At 42.1% G+C, this 18,070-nt stretch overlaps 1 protein-coding gene across 2 annotated transcripts in view; it reads right to left on the bottom strand.

The window, feature by feature from the left end:
• Window positions 1–18,070, bottom strand: part of VAV2 (vav guanine nucleotide exchange factor 2) — a 789,576-nt gene that overhangs the window by 181,189 nt on the left and 590,317 nt on the right. For both annotated transcript variants that reach the window (XM_086921069.1, XM_086921070.1), the window contains exon 5: window positions 17,401–17,506. In XM_086921069.1, the coding sequence (XP_086777195.1) occupies window positions 17,401–17,506 (106 nt within the window). The remainder of the gene's footprint in view (window positions 1–17,400; window positions 17,507–18,070) is intronic.

The following is an 18,070-nucleotide window of genomic DNA, read 5'->3' as shown; positions in this document are numbered from 1 at the left end:
CTGCAAGAGTACATATTTTTCAAAAAAGGCTTTCGAATGTTGGTTGGCTTTTTTGTTTGTTAAATGATGACCAAGTGAAATGTGTGTGTTTTTGTCACATGAGGTGAGATTTGGTGAAGTCAAGGTATGTCTTAGGAGGCCTTTGCAGCATGCACCACACACTGATCCTGCTAGTGGTGCCAAATGCCAGTGCCTGAGGCCTGCATGTACTACTATTATTATTGTTTAGTGCATATTAATTTGCTAAACTAATGTCTTCTCTCGAAAATAGGCAGACAGCCCCACCATGTGGTGGAGTGTAATGAAAAAATTTCAGTTTTAAAAATGAAATGCCAGTGCCTAGCACGGGCAAACTCCGGCACAAATTAAGCACTGCAGTAAAACCAAAGATCTTTTAAAAGGTGCAGTTTCTTTTGCATCAATATCAGCCTGATTCATCAATCAGATTTGCACTCGCAAAGGGCCAGATTCTCAGAATCTGGCCCTTTGCGAGTGCATTTTTTGCATTTGGGATTCATCATCCCAAATGCAAAAATCGCTATTTAGAAACTCGCAAATTTGCGAGGAATAGCATTTAAGGAATCTCTATTAGAGATTCCTTAAATGCTATTCTTGAAACATTTTAAAATTGCAAATTCGCAAATTTTGGCCGCTACTTACCGCGAGGTCAAACCTCGTGGTAAATAGCGAAAACTTAGAAAAATGCTTTTAAAAGCATTTTTCTAAGTTGCATGTTACACACACACATGTCCTTTGGACATGTGTGTGCGCAACACCTGTTGAAATGTGCATTTAAGGGATGCTACAGGGTGTCCTTTGGACACCCCTGGCACCCTTCAAATCGCTATCTTATTTGCGATTAGCAAATTGCTAATCGCAAATAAGGAATACTCCCCATTCATTCCTATGGGCCTTTTGGCCCATAGGAATGAATGGGGAGTTATTCCTTATTTGCGATTAGCAATTTGCTAATCGCAAATAAGGAATCTGTAGGAATCGCATTTTTTTTGGCTATTCCTACATGAATCCCGTTTTGAGAGCCTGTAATAGCGATTCCTTATGAATCGCTATTACAGACTCGCAAAACGGGTCTTTCATGAATCAGGCCGTATATTATTGTGTATCTGCTTGGAAGGTGCAGAATGGAAGTGTGAAAAGGTAGACATGACTTTCAATCTCAGGCCACAGAAGGTAGATCTAATTCTCTGGCTACACATATCTCAAAGGTTCAAACTGCAGAGATACCACTTAGGTTCCAGACCTCTCAGAGGTTCAGACTGCATCTATATTCTATAGCTTTCATCCATCCTCCCACTCAGTCATCAGACAGTAATAATAATGCATAAGCAATGTTATCAATACAAATGACGAATGTTTCCAACTGAGTAATAAAATATCATACCAGTGAAAACCTGATCACATCAGCAAAAAGTGGGCTGGAGTCAGTATGATTGTCATCACTTAAATATCAATTTTAAATTCAACCTCGAAAAACAGTTTTGTCCGGTACCCATCAGCTTGTCATTTTCTTAAAATGCACATTTTGCAATAAGAGCTCCTCTATAAAGTTTTGCTAAAAAACCTTGCCGCCCTCCACTCCCCCCCCCCCCCCCCCAAGGGTTCAATTATTTTAAAGTGCACACATTGTGCTCCCACCTCTAAACTTTTCTTTTTAGGTAAAATAAATCAATTATCCAAAAACGGGATATCTGTAAATAAGCTTTGCGTCCCTAAAATCACCTTTGTGAGCAATAAAGTGCATAGGACTGGCCTCAAGTACCAGCTTGTCATTTAATTGTGTATTCACAAGTAATAACCACTCCATAACAACATATCCTCCTACACATTCCCATGTATCACCATCACATACTAGGAAAGCACACGTCATTCAACGATGTCGTCCAGATGTCGAGATGGCCACATTATTATTCTTGGCATAGCCACAACTATGTGTGACGACGGGTCCTTTACACCAGGGCTACCTTATTACCACGTATGGCCTGAATTGTGTACGTGAAAAAACATCACTATGCTTAAAATGGCCACTGTAGTTCTAAGAATGTACCCAACACGTCATTGACTCCATAATGACGGAAAGGGTTGCAAGGGAGGATCACCATTAGATCTGAGAAGGCTATTTGTATGCGCTCAAGGACATCACAATGTCAACGATTGTATATATATATATATATATATATATATATATATATATATATATATATATATATATATATATATATATATATATATATATATATATATATATATATATATATATATATATATATATATATATATATATATATATATATATATATATATATATATATATATATATATATATATATATATATATATATATCTCCAAGATGGATGGCCATCATTATGGCAGTAATGGCATACGGATGGCCATCACATGGCCGGCATAAAACCAAGAAGGACCACAGTACCACGGGTGACCAACTTGTACCAAGTTCACCATCCAGTGGTGCCACCTCTTATGCTTTGGATAATAACCACTATGCCTGGGATGGCGATCAAAAAAATAGAAGCAGCGAGCCACTCCAGTGATTCTGGGGCAAAAACCGCTTGTTTTGTAGCAAGGGCTGCAACATTCCTGCGGCTTTTTGCCGTCGTCCATAAAAGTAATTCCTATGGCCACACCCAATGGTACTTATTTTATCAAATATGAAAGGACAATAAGCTGAGTAAGGCTGCAGGACGTTGATGTCCTCTCTAGGCTTCTGAGCATCTATAGCCGCTGTGGTTCAGATGCAGGACAATGCTGGGCGAGAGGGAGGGTTGAATCCTGTTGGAAGGATGGTGTTTGGAGTACTCTGAAGGGTGACAGTCATTTAGAGCTGGTGAAGGATGAAGCCCTGGTAAGTCCTATGCTAAATGCGTAATACTTAAGGACGTTTGCGGTGTTTGAAGTTCTACATCTTATGGACTACACTAGCTTGTCAAGGACCATTCTTGTGAAAATCTCCATCAACAGCATCTATAATCTTCATGTTACAAACACATTTTTGCTGAAGGCTCATTAGGCTACTAAAAAAGAAAAAATCGTTCGCGCGAGTGAGTTAGAAAAACAACAATTCTTATATTGACTCAAAAACATATTGCAGAGTTCTGTTCACAGAATCAGATGCAATCAATAAATCAACTCATTAAACGGCACAATCAATAACATCAGGAAAATGCCTACAGCGAGACTGAACCAGTCAGTTTAGTCCCATATGTGGCATAAGCTCTGCAATGAGTACGCATGATTGTCTGTATGGTGGCAAACATACAGCACAGTGTTCTGTGTCCTTGCACAGCGTGAAATTAAATGTGTTAAAAATGTAGCAACCCTATCTACAAGCTGAAATCCAGAAACGAAACCTGAAGTACAAATGAATAAATGATTTTACTCTGGAAAAAACAACAGTTTGCAAATGATACTTCCATTCATCAGTCTTTGAGTACAGTATTTCAACGTTTTGACCGCCTCAAAATTTTAACGGTCTTCTTCAGGAAACAGGGTGTTGTAAAACACCATTTAGGTCAGCAGGCTTAAGGGGAATAAATCCATACACATCCAAGAGACAAGCGGAGCAGGCAAGAGAATTCTGTGGCAAAGAAAATGGTCCAGAAAAATCTGAGGGAAACAAGGGTCGCGGACCCCGTGTACAGTACAGCGATCAGTACCTGGACCTGTCGACCATGTAGACAATTCTTAACCCACTGGGACATTATCGATTTCTACAGAGTAGACAGCAACATGACCAGCCAGGCTGAACTTCCGACCAGAAGGGAGGATAAAGATAGGGCAAAACTGGATTAAAAAATAATTTGTAATATGAGAAATTAGAAAAAGCTACAGGGCATGAAGATGTGCTTGAATAGAACCAGAATCCATTCTGCGCAGTAATGTAAGGATGCCAGATGAGTACATTGTTCTAAATCTTGTCACCAAATCAAAGTCTTTTGTCTGTAGGTCGGTGGTGGTAAAGGACAAAAATCAGCTATTCCAGGATTGTTTTGAAGAAACATGGACCACTGTATTATTGCCAGTGAGAAGAATCGTCCTGAATTTTCTATGTGGGAAAGAGCTCCATCACTTTTCATCTGCTTCTGTGAGTTCTCTTGGCACATTTAGTTGATATATAATATTTATATAGCAAAAGAGGCGAAAAATATGGTATGAAACAGAATTTTCTCATCACCAAAAAAGTGCTAACTTTTGCACTTTTCATCTTCTGCCTTGGAACTTTAACATAGGGCTTTACTTCGCAATTTGATGAGGTCCTAGGCTGGTAATGAAACTCTAAATGGAATGGCCCACCTTGATTTCCAGAAAGGTGCTGATAAATTCTACAAATTGATTATTTGCTATAAGTCTGGCCATACAGGCTGAGTAATATATGAGACTGCAGTTTCAACAACCCTCTCCCCCTACAGACCAGGGTTCACATTGCATAAGAAATCTCCCCAATTCACTGAGATAGCCAGTCTCCTGTGCTCTCACTTTCGCAGCTTTTGTAGCAGGAGTGAACTAGGAACCAAAAATGTCTAGCTCATGCGATCCAGGGGAGCCCTATCAGTGTTGCACTTAAACTAAAAGAACGCTTTAAGTTCAGGCCTGCCAGGAACCACGAGACTCATGGTTGAAGGGGACACGCCTCGCATGATCATGTAAGAGAATTTGTGAACTGGACCCCTACAAGTAATTTACCAATAAATGTACATCTTATGAAGTTTTACCCTGCTGCAATTTGGGAACTTCCTGCAGGTGCTGAGTACAATGTAACGCCTTTCAAGAATAAAATAACTACCTTGATTGTATGACGGACATAACTGCCATGTGGGCCTATGTCATGTTGCGCACCCGCAACCAGTCTGGTAGTGTCAGCAAACAATGCTCTGCATGTCCTGACCTGTAGATCCACAGTAATAATAGAGGGGAAAAGCTGTGGGTCTTGGAATTGAGAGTACTGTTGGTGCACAAGTCATGACTTGCTGATGCGCTTATCTAAGTCATAAAGCCACTTGGAAGCCAAGAATGATGAACAATGGATTCCACGACAGCTTCTTCCCACATATCTCACAAGCCTGCACAGAGCCCGAGTGTGCATGGATTCAACTGCTGCGGACTACTGATGGGGAGCAGACACAGTACTCTGAGTGACAGCTGAGGCTCCCGGAATCCACTTTCGCCTGCTCCGGAAGGCTTCTGATCCCTTCCTATATGAAGATCTAACCACGAAGGGTGGCTGCCTGCGTACATGCGAGGCCACAGATTACTGTATCCGTCAACACCCTACTCTTTCAGGCAGGCTGCTTACATGCAAAAACAAAAACCAACTCATACACATCCATTCAGCATTGTCTCACTTACCTGCATGTACCTAATCTGAGGCATGGAAAAATACAAGGAGCGGCGTTAGCAGGTTCACATGGAAGTTATGCACCATTTTGTTCAAGGCTCATGCAAAATAGCTTCATGGTGTTTTCAGCAGAAGGAACAGTTATTATTACTTTTACAAATGGCAACAAAATATGAAACTTTATCCTACACATATAATGCAAAATCCTCAACATGCCATGGCTGGAAGAGAAAACAAGCAAGCAATAACACATTCTAGATATACTTGAAGAGCAGTTTAATTTAATTGGCGCGCAGACTGTGGAATCGATGGGAGAATAAAGAAGCAGACGTTTATAGGGAAATCAATGGCGTGAATGCATCACTTGTGGCTGCTGGAAACGAATGGCCGCCTCATGCAGCCAATCAACCTCTCATGTGGAAGAGACAGTGATTCAGCGATCTCGAAACTTGTGTTCATTAATGTATGCATTTACATGGTGCCAGCTGGGAAGCAACTTCCAGTTACTTACACAAGATGGAGCAACCGAGAGGCAGACTAGATGTGTATTGAGGGGCCTGTACAATTCAGTGGAGCACACCTTGTTCAGCTTTTGTATTTATGTCGGCTTCTACAGCACTGGAAACAGAAACGTCACTTGTTTTTGCAAGGATTGGCACTGAGTGGAGCAAAATTACCATGAGTTTTTGGGCAGTTTTTCTATAGCACAAAAATGGTCCAGGGGCTTTGGAGTTCTTTACACGTGCACCATATCGGATTGTCCATGGTCAGATTTTTATTTTTTTTAAAGCGGGGGTATTAAGTGATTTGCCGAGAATCTGAGGATGGTGAGTGATGCCGAAACTCGAACCTCGTTCCCCAGTTCCAAAGACAGGAGCCCTAGCCTTTATGGAACGTTTCCTCTCATATCAAAGAGAAAAGTTCACGGTGCGACCTTGGCCTTTGAAGGATGAACAGCCTGAATGGCTCTACAACACTATAATGGTAGCCAATGTGGCACTGTTGAAGCCATCTTTTTCTTTGATACCAAATATAATAGCTTCAGGCCCTATTAACTTAGCCTACATCTAAAAACCTCCATCTTGGGATGTTTTTCTCTTTCACCGTCTGAGAAATGCTGTCCTTGCATTTCTCTATGCCCAGACGAGGTACGTGACACACTGCTTGCACAATACATTTTTATTAGCAAATAACAGATTTCGCAATATTACTCATCGCCTGCTTATGTCGCAGTTTGTATGGAAATATACCAGACCATGGCAGCTTGCATCTTGATTGACTGTCCCCAATACTGCCCATTCTGATCACATGGTTAGCTACAGTATGTGTGCATCAAATGTATCACACCTTACAAGGAGCTGTCTTGTTACAGATCTTGTCTATTGGCTGTGGGATTCATGGTGTACTATAAACTACGTATAATACTTCTTGCTACGTGTCATATGGGTGGTCTTGTGGTTTGAGTCTATAAAGTGTACCAAACTCAATAAATCTTTGGACATTCAGGCTTCTATGCTGACTGTCACCGTGTTGCACGTTAAATTGTTATTTGTTGTGGCAAATAAATATACCATCTTCTGAGCTGACAAAAAGCTGTGGTTGTGTTTGTCTTTTCTATCATTAATTATCCCTTGTATTTCAGACTCACTTCTACAGCACTATCAAAGGTCCCCAATAAATGCTTCACTTACCCAAGCATCTTGTTGGTGTCCACGGAAGAAAATAGTGACTAGTGTGACACCCTGAACTTAACTCATCTGCAATCGCTAAGAAAACCATAATAGTCCTGAATCCGGTATCCTTACCATCATGTTAAATTGGTCCAGGTAGGGCAGCCGAAAGATCTGGTGTGTCCAAAAAAGATGCTTTGTTTTCGCCAGAAGTAGTTGCTCTCCATTAGGACCCTCCATGGAATGGCAAGTTTGACGCGGCCAATCGGAACGCTTAGAATGTGGTCACTAACTACTGTTTTTAGCCTACATTTTAGGCTCAGTGATAGTGACATGAAGCAGAGAAAATGTGTCTGTGTTTATTGTGGTTACAGCTTATTGTCAAATACTGTCCCACCATTGTGTTACGATTCCCCTATATAAATACAAAGAATAGCTGAATCAATAAATGCTGTCACCCATTAACTGCTAATTTCTCTTCCCACCATTAAGGGCTATCACCTTGGAAGCATATTTGTTGGGTTGGCAGTTAACAGTAGATGGGGCCTCAACCAGTGGGCATTAATCTGTGTGTAGAAGACAAGAAGTCTTAAATAAGATTCCAGAGAAGGAATATATTCCAAAAGGAGTTTAATGGTAGGTTTCCAATCACAGGAGGAGCGCCTCATCAGCCAGGAGTCCAAGTAGCAACTGAACAAACACAACGGACACCTGGCTTCTGAGGGCGCCCCTTCATTCAAAAGAATACATGTATACATTCTGTGCATGTGCTCATACATGCGCTCACGAGATAAGAATAATTAGCACGAGAAGAGAACGACATAAGAATAACATTACACTACATCACCTTCCCCCTTATGCAAAAATACAGAAAAAGAGTAACAATAAAATAATTAAAACAATTAGAAGGAAATAAACTCGTTATATCTAGCGTCTTCTAATACGACCACTGCGACTACAAGACGGAACTGCAGGGGAAACTACAGAACCTTGTGTAGGAGAGGAATCTTTAGAGGGAGTAAGTGAAGTAGGAGTCAAACCACCATTAGATTGAACTACATTTGGTTGAAGCCAATACGACCAATCACATCCCTCCTGAGTAGATACATTTTTCCTCCTAGAAATGAGGGCTGCCTGGTCTGCAGTCAACTTTGCCAATTGTCTCACGTTCCACCAGCCTTTGTCCCCCAGAAAAACAGCGTTCTTGCTGACTTTAAGAATTTGGACAGGACTTGAAAACATAGACAAACCTTTCGCAACTTTATAGGGTTTTTTGATCATAACCCAATCCCCCACCAACATTTGAATGTCCTTCACGCTTTTTGATCTGTCAAAATTCTTTTTCATTACTGCCTGTTTCTGTTTAACCGAAAAGTCAATGTTATCCCTAATTGAAGGAAATTGATTACCCTCCACCTTCCTTAACCAAGCAGGAAATAAGGGGGAATGAAATTCCCTACCCCGCAACAATTGAAAAGGGGACACTTGAGTTGTACAATGGGGAGAGACATTATAACTCCAAATTTTCTTTTCCAAAAACTTAAAAACATCCACACCAGATGCTAGGGCCGTTTGAATTCCTTCTTTCAAAACCTTATTGCCACGCTCTACCAGTCCATTAGAAGAGGGCGAATAAAGCGCCACCTTCAGCTGCTTTACATCGTGGACTTTCAAAAATGTACACATCTTGTCAGAGACAAAATGGGTCCCATTGTCGGTCACTAAGATTCGAGGAGCTCCTTCCAACAGGAACAATCTTTCCAGAAAAGAAATGGTATTATCTGAATCCGGAGCCTCTACGAACCTATAATACATCCACTTTGAGAAATAATCGATTGCTAAGATAAGGTACCTCTTCCCTTCCGGAAGTACTTTATATGGACCGGAGAAATCTAAAGCAACCTTCTCCCAAGCCATCCCCGGAAATTGAGAAGGTTGTAACGGGGCCTGATGAGTCTTCCAATGTTTATCAGACAACAAACATTCCTCACAATTGTCCACCGTAGCCCTTACCTGGGAATCAATACCCGGCCACCAATAATGAGCTTTGATTCTCATACAAGTCTTGGTCACACCAAGGTGACCCTCATGGGCTAACTTGATAATAGTGTTTCTTAAACCACTGGGAGGAACGAACTTATCGCCTCTCAATAAAACTCCATCCTTGACCGAAAGTTCCTCTGCCACCTGAGCAAAATTCCTTAGATCCCCAGATAGGTTTCTAACCTCTGGCCAAACATTAGCGGAAAACTTCAAAGCTTGGGACAAAATACCATCTATTTCACTAGCCTCCTTCCAATCCTTTTCGGAAACAACCGAATTCCATTCCTCAACAGCGTCCACCACTGACACACACTCCACGTCTTCCTCTACCATGTCATCCTCATCATCTTTGTCCATCAACATCCTGGACAAGCAATCTGCTCTGAAGTTTTTTCCCCCAGTAATGTGCCTTAACTCAAAGTTGAATTCCTGAAGTTTAGAGACCAGTCTAGTCAGCCTAGGAGAAAGACTATTAGTACCAGAAACTTTGCTAAAAATAAATGAAAGAGGTTTATGGTCAGATAGTATCACAAACTTGCGGCCCCAGATGTACATCTTAAACTTTTGAGCCGCCCACACACAGGCCAACGCCTCCCTCTCAATTGTGCTGTAATGCTTTTCAAAATCCTTCAAAGATCTAGAGGCAAAGGCTACAGTGTGTTCTTTGCCCTCTACCTGTTGACATAACACAGCTCCAAGACCTTTCATGCTCGCGTCAACAGCAATAATGCACATGGAATCATCTCTAAACGCCTGAAGGGAACGTGCAGAAACAATCAAGTCCTTGACTTTAGCAAAAGTCTCATCTAAATCTTTGGTCCAAACAAACCTTTGACCTTTTTTAAGAAGTAACCGCAGAGGTTCCACCACCTGAGCGTACCCCTCCACGAACCTGGCGTAGTACTCTGCCAGTCCTAGAAATGAACGCAGAGCATCCTTATCACTTGGGGGTTTAGCTTCTATCAGAGCCCTAACCACAGAAAATTTAGGTCTAATGCCAGATTCCGAAATTGAATGACCCAAGTACTCCAACTCAGATACCCCGAACTTGCATTTGTCCTCTCTGACGGTCATACCTCTATTTCCCAGAATGGACAAACTTTTTTTAGTAGGATATTATGTTCATCCATTGTCTTTGCAAAAATCAAAATGTCATCCAAATATGCTTGTACCCCCACCAGATCCCCAAACAAAGAGTCCATTAACCTTTGAAAAACGCTAGCCGCTGAAGCTAACCCAAATGGAAGTCTCAGAAACTTAAAAGCTCCGAATGGCGTAACAAAGGTTGTTAACTCCTGAGAGTCTTTAGACAAGGGAATCTGATGGTAAGCGGACTTTAAGTCCAACAATGAAAACCATCTGGCTCCACCTAGATTTGCCAACAGTTCTTGAATTTTAGGGAGGGGATGACAGTCAATTTTAATGTTTTTATTGAGACCCCTGAGGTCCGCACATAGCCTGATCTCATTATTTTTCTTGCGGGCTACGACGATGGGCACAACCCATTGAGAGGATTCTGAAGGTTCTATAATTTTGTCATTAACCAAATCCTCAAGCATCTTTTTAAGTTCAGCCCTGACACTAAGAGGAACAGGGCGAACCTTATGGAAAACAGGAGATGCTCCCGGAATAAGTCTAATCTTGTGTTCTGCCCCTTTCACCAGGCCAATCTTGTTGCTAAACACATTTTTAAACTCATTTAAAAGATCAGCTCTATCAATTTTTGCATCCTCAACAAAACAGATAGGAAATTCTCGTACTTTAATTGGATTTTCATCCCCCGGGACAAGATATAGGCCCATCTTAGCGAGGTCTTTCCAACCCACAATATCTTTCCCTTTAATTGCCACATAAACCTTTGTAACAATGGATCTACCTAGGACCTCAACGTTAGCTAAGAAAAAACCTAACATGTCAATATCTTTCTCGCCGAAAGCTTTTGAATTAACATCTGATTGATTTAATTTCATATCATTTCCCCATTTATCAAAAAATGTAGAGTCCCTGAGGATAGTAATGGGAGCTCCAGAGTCGGCCATTACTTGTAACTTAACATTGTCAATTATGGCTTCACATAAAGGCCCTTTAATAGGCTCGGAATCCTCACACTCCACCATCAACATCAGATTATCAAAGTTGTCGCAACATTCATCCATGTCCACATAGTTGACCTTAACAGATTTCTTTTGGAATCTGCAAACCTTTTGAAAATGTCCCACTTTTTTGCACAAAACACAACGTTTGTTCATGGCAGGACACCCTTTAAAATTCCCAATGTGAAATTTGGATCCACACCTAAAACAAAAGTTTTGTTTATTCAGGTTACCATTAGTTTTACTTTGCCATTTCTCCTTAGTTTCTTTACTAGAAATAGCATATAGACCTTCCTCAGACGCTTCATCCGAAATAAAATTAACCTTAGTGGCAGTATCTACTGACATGGCTTTGGTAGAAGTTATTGATCTTTCAATACTAAGGCTAAGGTCAATAACTTCAGATAACGATGGATTCTTACAACTGAGAATTCTTTCTTTCACCTTGGTAGATGAACAATTGAACACGAATTGATCACGAATATAATTATCTAGCAAAGGGCCAAAATCACAGGTAATCGCTAACACCCTTAATGCCGAAATATATTCATCAATTTTTTCATCCTCCTTTTGCTTTCTTTTATAGAAATTGCGCCTCTCCAGCATGATATTAGGAGATTCTTCAAATTGCTTTTTTAATCTGGCAATAGCCTCTATATAAACATTCCACTGACTATCCCCAGAATCAGCGACTGGAGGTGGAATGGGAACCAGACTCTTAAAAATGCGTTGAGCAGCTAACCCAAGACTGCCAAAGAGAAGAGCAAACTTCCTAGGAGGGGAATAATCAGATGCGTCAATTGCCAAAATGTGATTTTCAAATAAGCCAAACCACTCAGACCATAATAAAGTAGGCTTTCCCGGTTTTTCCAGAAAAGGAGGTGGTTGGGTGACTTCCCTAACAGAAGCCATGTTCTGAGAATTAAATCGTAAATACCAGCAAATAAAATACAGAATGTGCAATATTAGAATTAGCAAATAAACGAAAATACAATGCTTGCTTCTTCACAAAAGTAAAAATGCAATAATAGCATTAGCAAATAAATGAAAGTACAGGACTCATTTCACATAAATAAAACATAAAACCTGCATTATGACACAATTTGCTGAAAAGGAAAAGAAATCATTAAATACAGCTTCCACAACTGTTAATACTTGTCTGTGAGGCGTGTGAATCGCCGAGGAAGTCACACGCAGTTGATAAAGCAAGTCGTGTGGAATATCGGTAAAGCGCAAACGCCAATGATTGAAGCTTCAGGCTTCACCAAAATGGCCGCCACACGTAGTGCGTAGCGTCGTAAGCGTGATGCGTTGCACGTATCCCAGAATTCCACGCGAAGACCAGCTTAGAGTTCCAGCTTCGCGCAAGGACGATGTGACGCCGGAGTTCTGAAGACGCGGTGCCGGTGTTCCAAGAAGACCGGTAAGCGCGCAATTTAAAATGCGGGCATCGTCGGACTTTCTTTCATTCTTCCCAATGAAAAATGTCAAAACAAACAGTCTTTAGCCTTCGATCAACGTCATCGGCACAAGGTCGGTCGAATGGAAGTGTTGAGACACCAAAATCGGATCCGCTCCTCCAAAGTGCAAATCTCGACAAAACAGTCCATTCGAAAAACAAACCACCATAGGTTGGAATGAGCGCAAAAGAATCGCTCATGTAAATCCAAATTTGACGGGAAAGATTTCTTTCTTCAAATAATAAATAAATCCCAAAAATTTAAAATCCGTCAAAATAAATTCCTTTTTGCGTGGGTCGGTGATGGAAACAATCCCGATCGTCGCCAATATGTAGAAGACAAGAAGTCTTAAATAAGATTCCAGAGAAGGAATATATTCCAAAAGGAGTTTAATGGTAGGTTTCCAATCACAGGAGGAGCGCCTCATCAGCCAGGAGTCCAAGTAGCAACTGAACAAACACAACGGACACCTGGCTCCTGAGGGCGCCCCTTCATTCAAAAGAATACATGTATACATTCTGTGCATGTGCTCATACATGCGCTCACGAGATAAGAATAATTAGCACGAGAATAGAACAACAAAGAATACAATACACTACACTGTGATTTCACATTAAGTAAAGGGAAACAAAACTTAATTAGAATATTGGATTTTTTTTAGTGCTTCATTCAGGACAATTGCACGGCAGTGCGTCATTCATAGGCCTGGTGAAATTTCTGTTATGCTGGCGTCATCTTGTGTAATTTTAAGTTGTGCGTGTTACATGAAATGATAGATATTATGCTATTACACCACATTGCCTAATTACATGCAGTGCACAGCAAACGTTTAGCGGGGGTGAGGGGGGGGGGGGGGTCACGCGAACAACGTGAACGCCTAAAGTGCGAGTAGATTCCCCCCCCACCAGTGTTTGTGTTTTTTGTGCTATTTTTAGGTGCAAAATGCATCCTCACATGCAAAATAGGCACAAGAGCATATTTCACTGTAAAATATAGCGCCTAATATCGCTTTTGCATTGCACATAATTTTATTTTATTTCACATTGTTTAATTTCACAAATGCAAATTACAAGAATCTCGTATACCCGAGTCAGTAATGGTGGCATCAATCTCCTGATCGAATACTCCAATGCTTCTCTTGCTGTCACTCATCTTTAGTTTGCAAAGCTCTGCTCTCCACTTTCCAAGGTTTCTCTTACTGTTTCTCCTCCTTTGGTTTCCAATGCTGTGATCTCAAAGGGTGACAGTCAGCAGCAGTGGCAGCCCTTCTGCTATGGGCTATATTCATCTCTGCCTCAGCAGTCGCTCCGGTGCAAACCTCTTGGAGAGGACAGTCTTAGGTGGCAAACTTTATCTAATGCTGAACTAGGGCCTAGGAAGGTCCTTTAATGGGCTTTTACTATGGCTGGATGGTGCAGAGCAAGGAACAGTTCCTCTTTGCACTGGTGGGCCAATGCTGGTCATTTTAGGAAGCTTCAAGCTCACTTTAGGACAACTGTGTCGACATTTGATTCAAGTTGAAAAACCAAACGTAGATCGGAGTTTTTTTAGGTATTTTGTAAGAGGAATCTCTGATACTGGCTTAACCAGCAGCAACATATACAGTCATATATATTAGAAAGAAAATTAAAGCAAAATACAGTCATAGAGAGAGACCTTCGCCTTCATTGGGCTTGAGGTTGGAATGCAGCCTTAAGCATCCCAACTATTTAGCACAACTTCTTTGTCTGAGTGGGAAGCCCCAGGCTGTGACGTCTAGACCATGATAATGAGAGTGGAATGTGCAGAGGAAATCCCCCTGCTGTAAGAATGGGAAATCCCAGCCAACAGGCCCACATTTCACCTTTGCCCTCAACCCTTTCTCTTCAGCACTTATCTGTAGCAACCCCAAACAGTATGACTGTAAGTTCCTTCATTACTGGAAGGCCGGCTGCAGCTACAACGGAGGTTAATTTGTAAAATAAAAAGTGCCAGGGCTCTCCTCAGGAGGCATCGCTAATAGTAGAAATGTGCTGGTGCAGACTGCCTCCTGACTCGAGCCTCACCACTTATTATTCTGGAAAAGACTTTGCCTAATGGCTACAGCTGCCTAATGGCTACAGCTGCCGATTTCGGAGCTGGGGAACCGGGTTTGAGTCTCGGCGTGCTTCAATATCCTGTGAACTCAGGGAAAATCGTGTGCCTTCCAAATAAGTGTGTCCTTAATTGGTGCTATAAGCGCTGGTGCTTATGATGAAGTGCCGGTTCTAAGTACCTGAAAGCACCTGCTCAAATTAAGCACTGACTACAAAGACATTCACTGAAGTGGGCTCAAAAGGCCAATTTATAAGGATTATGGGCACGAAGTGTGCTCAGCAGAGGTTCAAGGGAAGAGCAGGACTGGCGTCTACCCACTCAATGAGGCGCATGTGTTTATTATATCTTAACAAGGAACACAGCTGTGACCCCCTTAACCATCATCTAACTAATAGCCCTTGTGGTCTGTCTGCTGGGCACGTTCGGCAGACTGGCGAAGACTAAACGCACATCTAAGTTCATTGACTTGGCACTTCTGATGGGAAAGAAGAGGTCTAGCAGGGAACTGGAAAGCAGCTGGGGCACCTAGTGTCCTTGTAGGATATGAGATTTACTAAAATGGACCATGGTAGAGATAAATGTTCTGATGCTTACACGCAGACAAAAAAAGAGATTATACCTCCATTACACAGTGGTATACGGTCTTACTTGCACTTCAAGCCAAAACAGATGCGATGCCCCCCAACCTGGACCTGGTACATCAATGGGGACACTATGACTCGGCAAGGGACATCAGGATGCAGAAAACCAATAGCGATGGATGGGCACGGTTAAGTATGGTCTGTGGCCGAGAGACGGATATTGGTAGTGTATTTGGGGTTAGGGTGGAGAGTATCTTTACGTGCTGGAATGATGTACCGACTTTGAGATATAGTGACAGAATTGAGCGACATCATGTACTACATCGATATTAATAATGACTTTGATGCTCTGGATAAGTACAATATTTGTGAACATAATCAGATTGTAAATTTGTTTGTATACTTGACAGATCTTCGTGATCCTGATAATAGAGTGGGTTGGAGTTTTACAGCACGCTTTTTTACATTTATATTTCGGATATCAATAGCTTATATAGATTAAAATGCACTATTAACAGCTATTTAAAAAAAATAATATCCCTCTCGACCTTCTGTAATAAGGGTCAAGCAGTACTCCTCATGACACCCGCTAACAAGGATCACACAGGTACCCACTCCAGCCCTTGAAAGGGAATTCTTTTCATCAATCAGCACAAAGAGCTTAAGAAGGAGTAGCAAGAAAACACATTCTTAAGAGCATAAAGAACCTCCCCTTAGCAGGTTGTATAAGAACATCCATCATTCGAACAAAGAGCATCGGAACAGCTCCTCTTTTACAAGAGTAGTAGCTTCCAGGCGCATGTTGCTGAATGGGAATCAGGTAATGCTTTTGTGGGTTCCAGCAAACCTTCCACCCCTCCCCCCAACTTCTACTCATTTCATGTGGACTTGAGGGCCTCTCCTTGCACTCAGGGTAAGTAAATACAACCACGGCTGCAGCAGACTGAGCACCAGAAAAGAACTCTGTGCTGAGGGAACTTTCACTACAGGACAAAACGCAGGTGCAGTCCTGCTGCACTTCAGGTTGCATCTTTATCGCTGTCTGACTAACATGTACAACACCTTGGATCTAATTGTAATCAGTCAACTCCATTCAGGGTCACTAAAACGGTTAACCTTATTTTCTGTACTTTATCACTGTCTTTTCGTGGTTTTTACTAACATCTGCGTTAATACTAATTTTGCCTTATGTTATCTATGGCATCTATGGCTTTATTTGCCAAGAAGGCAGTGAATGAGGTTGTCCAGATTGAGTCTTTTAGTTTAGCCTGCATTACTAACTGGGAGCCGGTTTCTGTCTGTATATGTCTGGATGTGTGCCTTGTAGGTGCTGAGCTAAATCGTCTTAAAACCCTAGCTACTCTTTCATTCCCTCCCAGACAGATTTTTGCAGGTAGAGCAAGAAACAGACTGACAGGGAAGAGAGTAGGGGACAAGGAGAGATATGGAGAGTCAAAGGCAGAAAAGGATGGATTCGCAGGCAGAAGAGAAAACCCCTGGTGAGGGAATCTGGAAGGCTGAGAGTCTGAGAGGGAGGGCGACTCAGGGGACAGAGAAGGGCGACTCGGGGGACTGAGCTGGGCGACTCGGGGGACCGAGCTGGGCGACTCGGGGGACAGAGAAGGGCGACTCGGGGGACAGAGCTGGGCGACTCAGGGGACAGAGCTGGGCGACTCAGGGGACAGAGCTGGGCGACTCAGGGGACAGAGCTGGGCGACTCAGGGGACAGAGCTGGGCGACTCAGGGGACAGAGCTGGGCGACTCAGGGGACAGAGCTGGGCGACTCAGGGGACAGAGCTGGGCGACTCAGGGGACAGAGCTGGGCGACTCAGGGGACAGAGCTGGGCGACTCAGGGGACAGAGCTGGGCGACTCAGGGGACAGAGCTGGGCGACTCGGGGACAGAGAAAGACGACTCGGGGACAGAGAAAGACAACTTGGGGGACAGAGAAAGACAGCTTGGGGGGACAGAGAAAGACCTACAAACAGACATAAATTCTCCTAGGCAAAGAAGAGAAGATGAGAGAAATGCAATAAGATTCCAGGCCAGACCTGTCTCTCCAATTCTCTGGGATAATTTTCCCCAAAGGCCCCCTAAGGCCTTACCATAGGTTGCTGAGTTTCAATTTTGATGATGTCTTCGTATATATCATCCGCCTCATCCTCGGGTGGCACGAGGTCATATTCACTTTCACCTCCAACTTCGTGCTCGCTGCAACATGAAAAAGCACATTTAGGAGTTAGCATCTCAAGGGAAGGGGAAGACAACAAAAATCTCCAACTACAACAGTGGGAAAACCCTTGAAGACCCCCAACACCACTGCAAGACCACTCCCTAACAAAAAGCTAAAACTAACAACACATTCTTTTTTTGTGTTAGAAAAACTAGGTGCTGAAAACATTCATCTCTAAACCAGAACCTCAAGTGTGAACCTTGGGCATGGAAAGATCTTAAGAAAGGTCCAAGCAGAACTTGATATTTAGCAGTTCCTGGAGGTGTGGTGTCGTTTGAGGTTCTGGGTCTGGTATAAAGTGCTCACTCATTGGAAAATTCGTATATATATATTTTTATTGTATTTATAAAGCTTTATATAGCACGAACAGGATCCCGAAGGATACAATGTGAGTATAAAACAAATTTGTCACATTCCCCATGTGCTTGAATAAAAGTGTATGAATTAAGATGTCTATATTTTAATTAAAAAAGACATGGATAACATACACTCTTCTAAGGATCACTCTGCTAATTCTCTAGCTAAAACTTCAATAGACTCAT

The sequence above is a fragment of the Lissotriton vulgaris genome, chromosome 5 (assembly GCF_964263255.1).
Source record: "Lissotriton vulgaris chromosome 5, aLisVul1.2, whole genome shotgun sequence".
Lineage (NCBI taxonomy): Eukaryota > Metazoa > Chordata > Amphibia > Caudata > Salamandridae > Lissotriton > Lissotriton vulgaris.
Note: the sequence above shows the minus strand (reverse complement) of the source record. Positions and strands in the feature narration are given on the sequence as shown.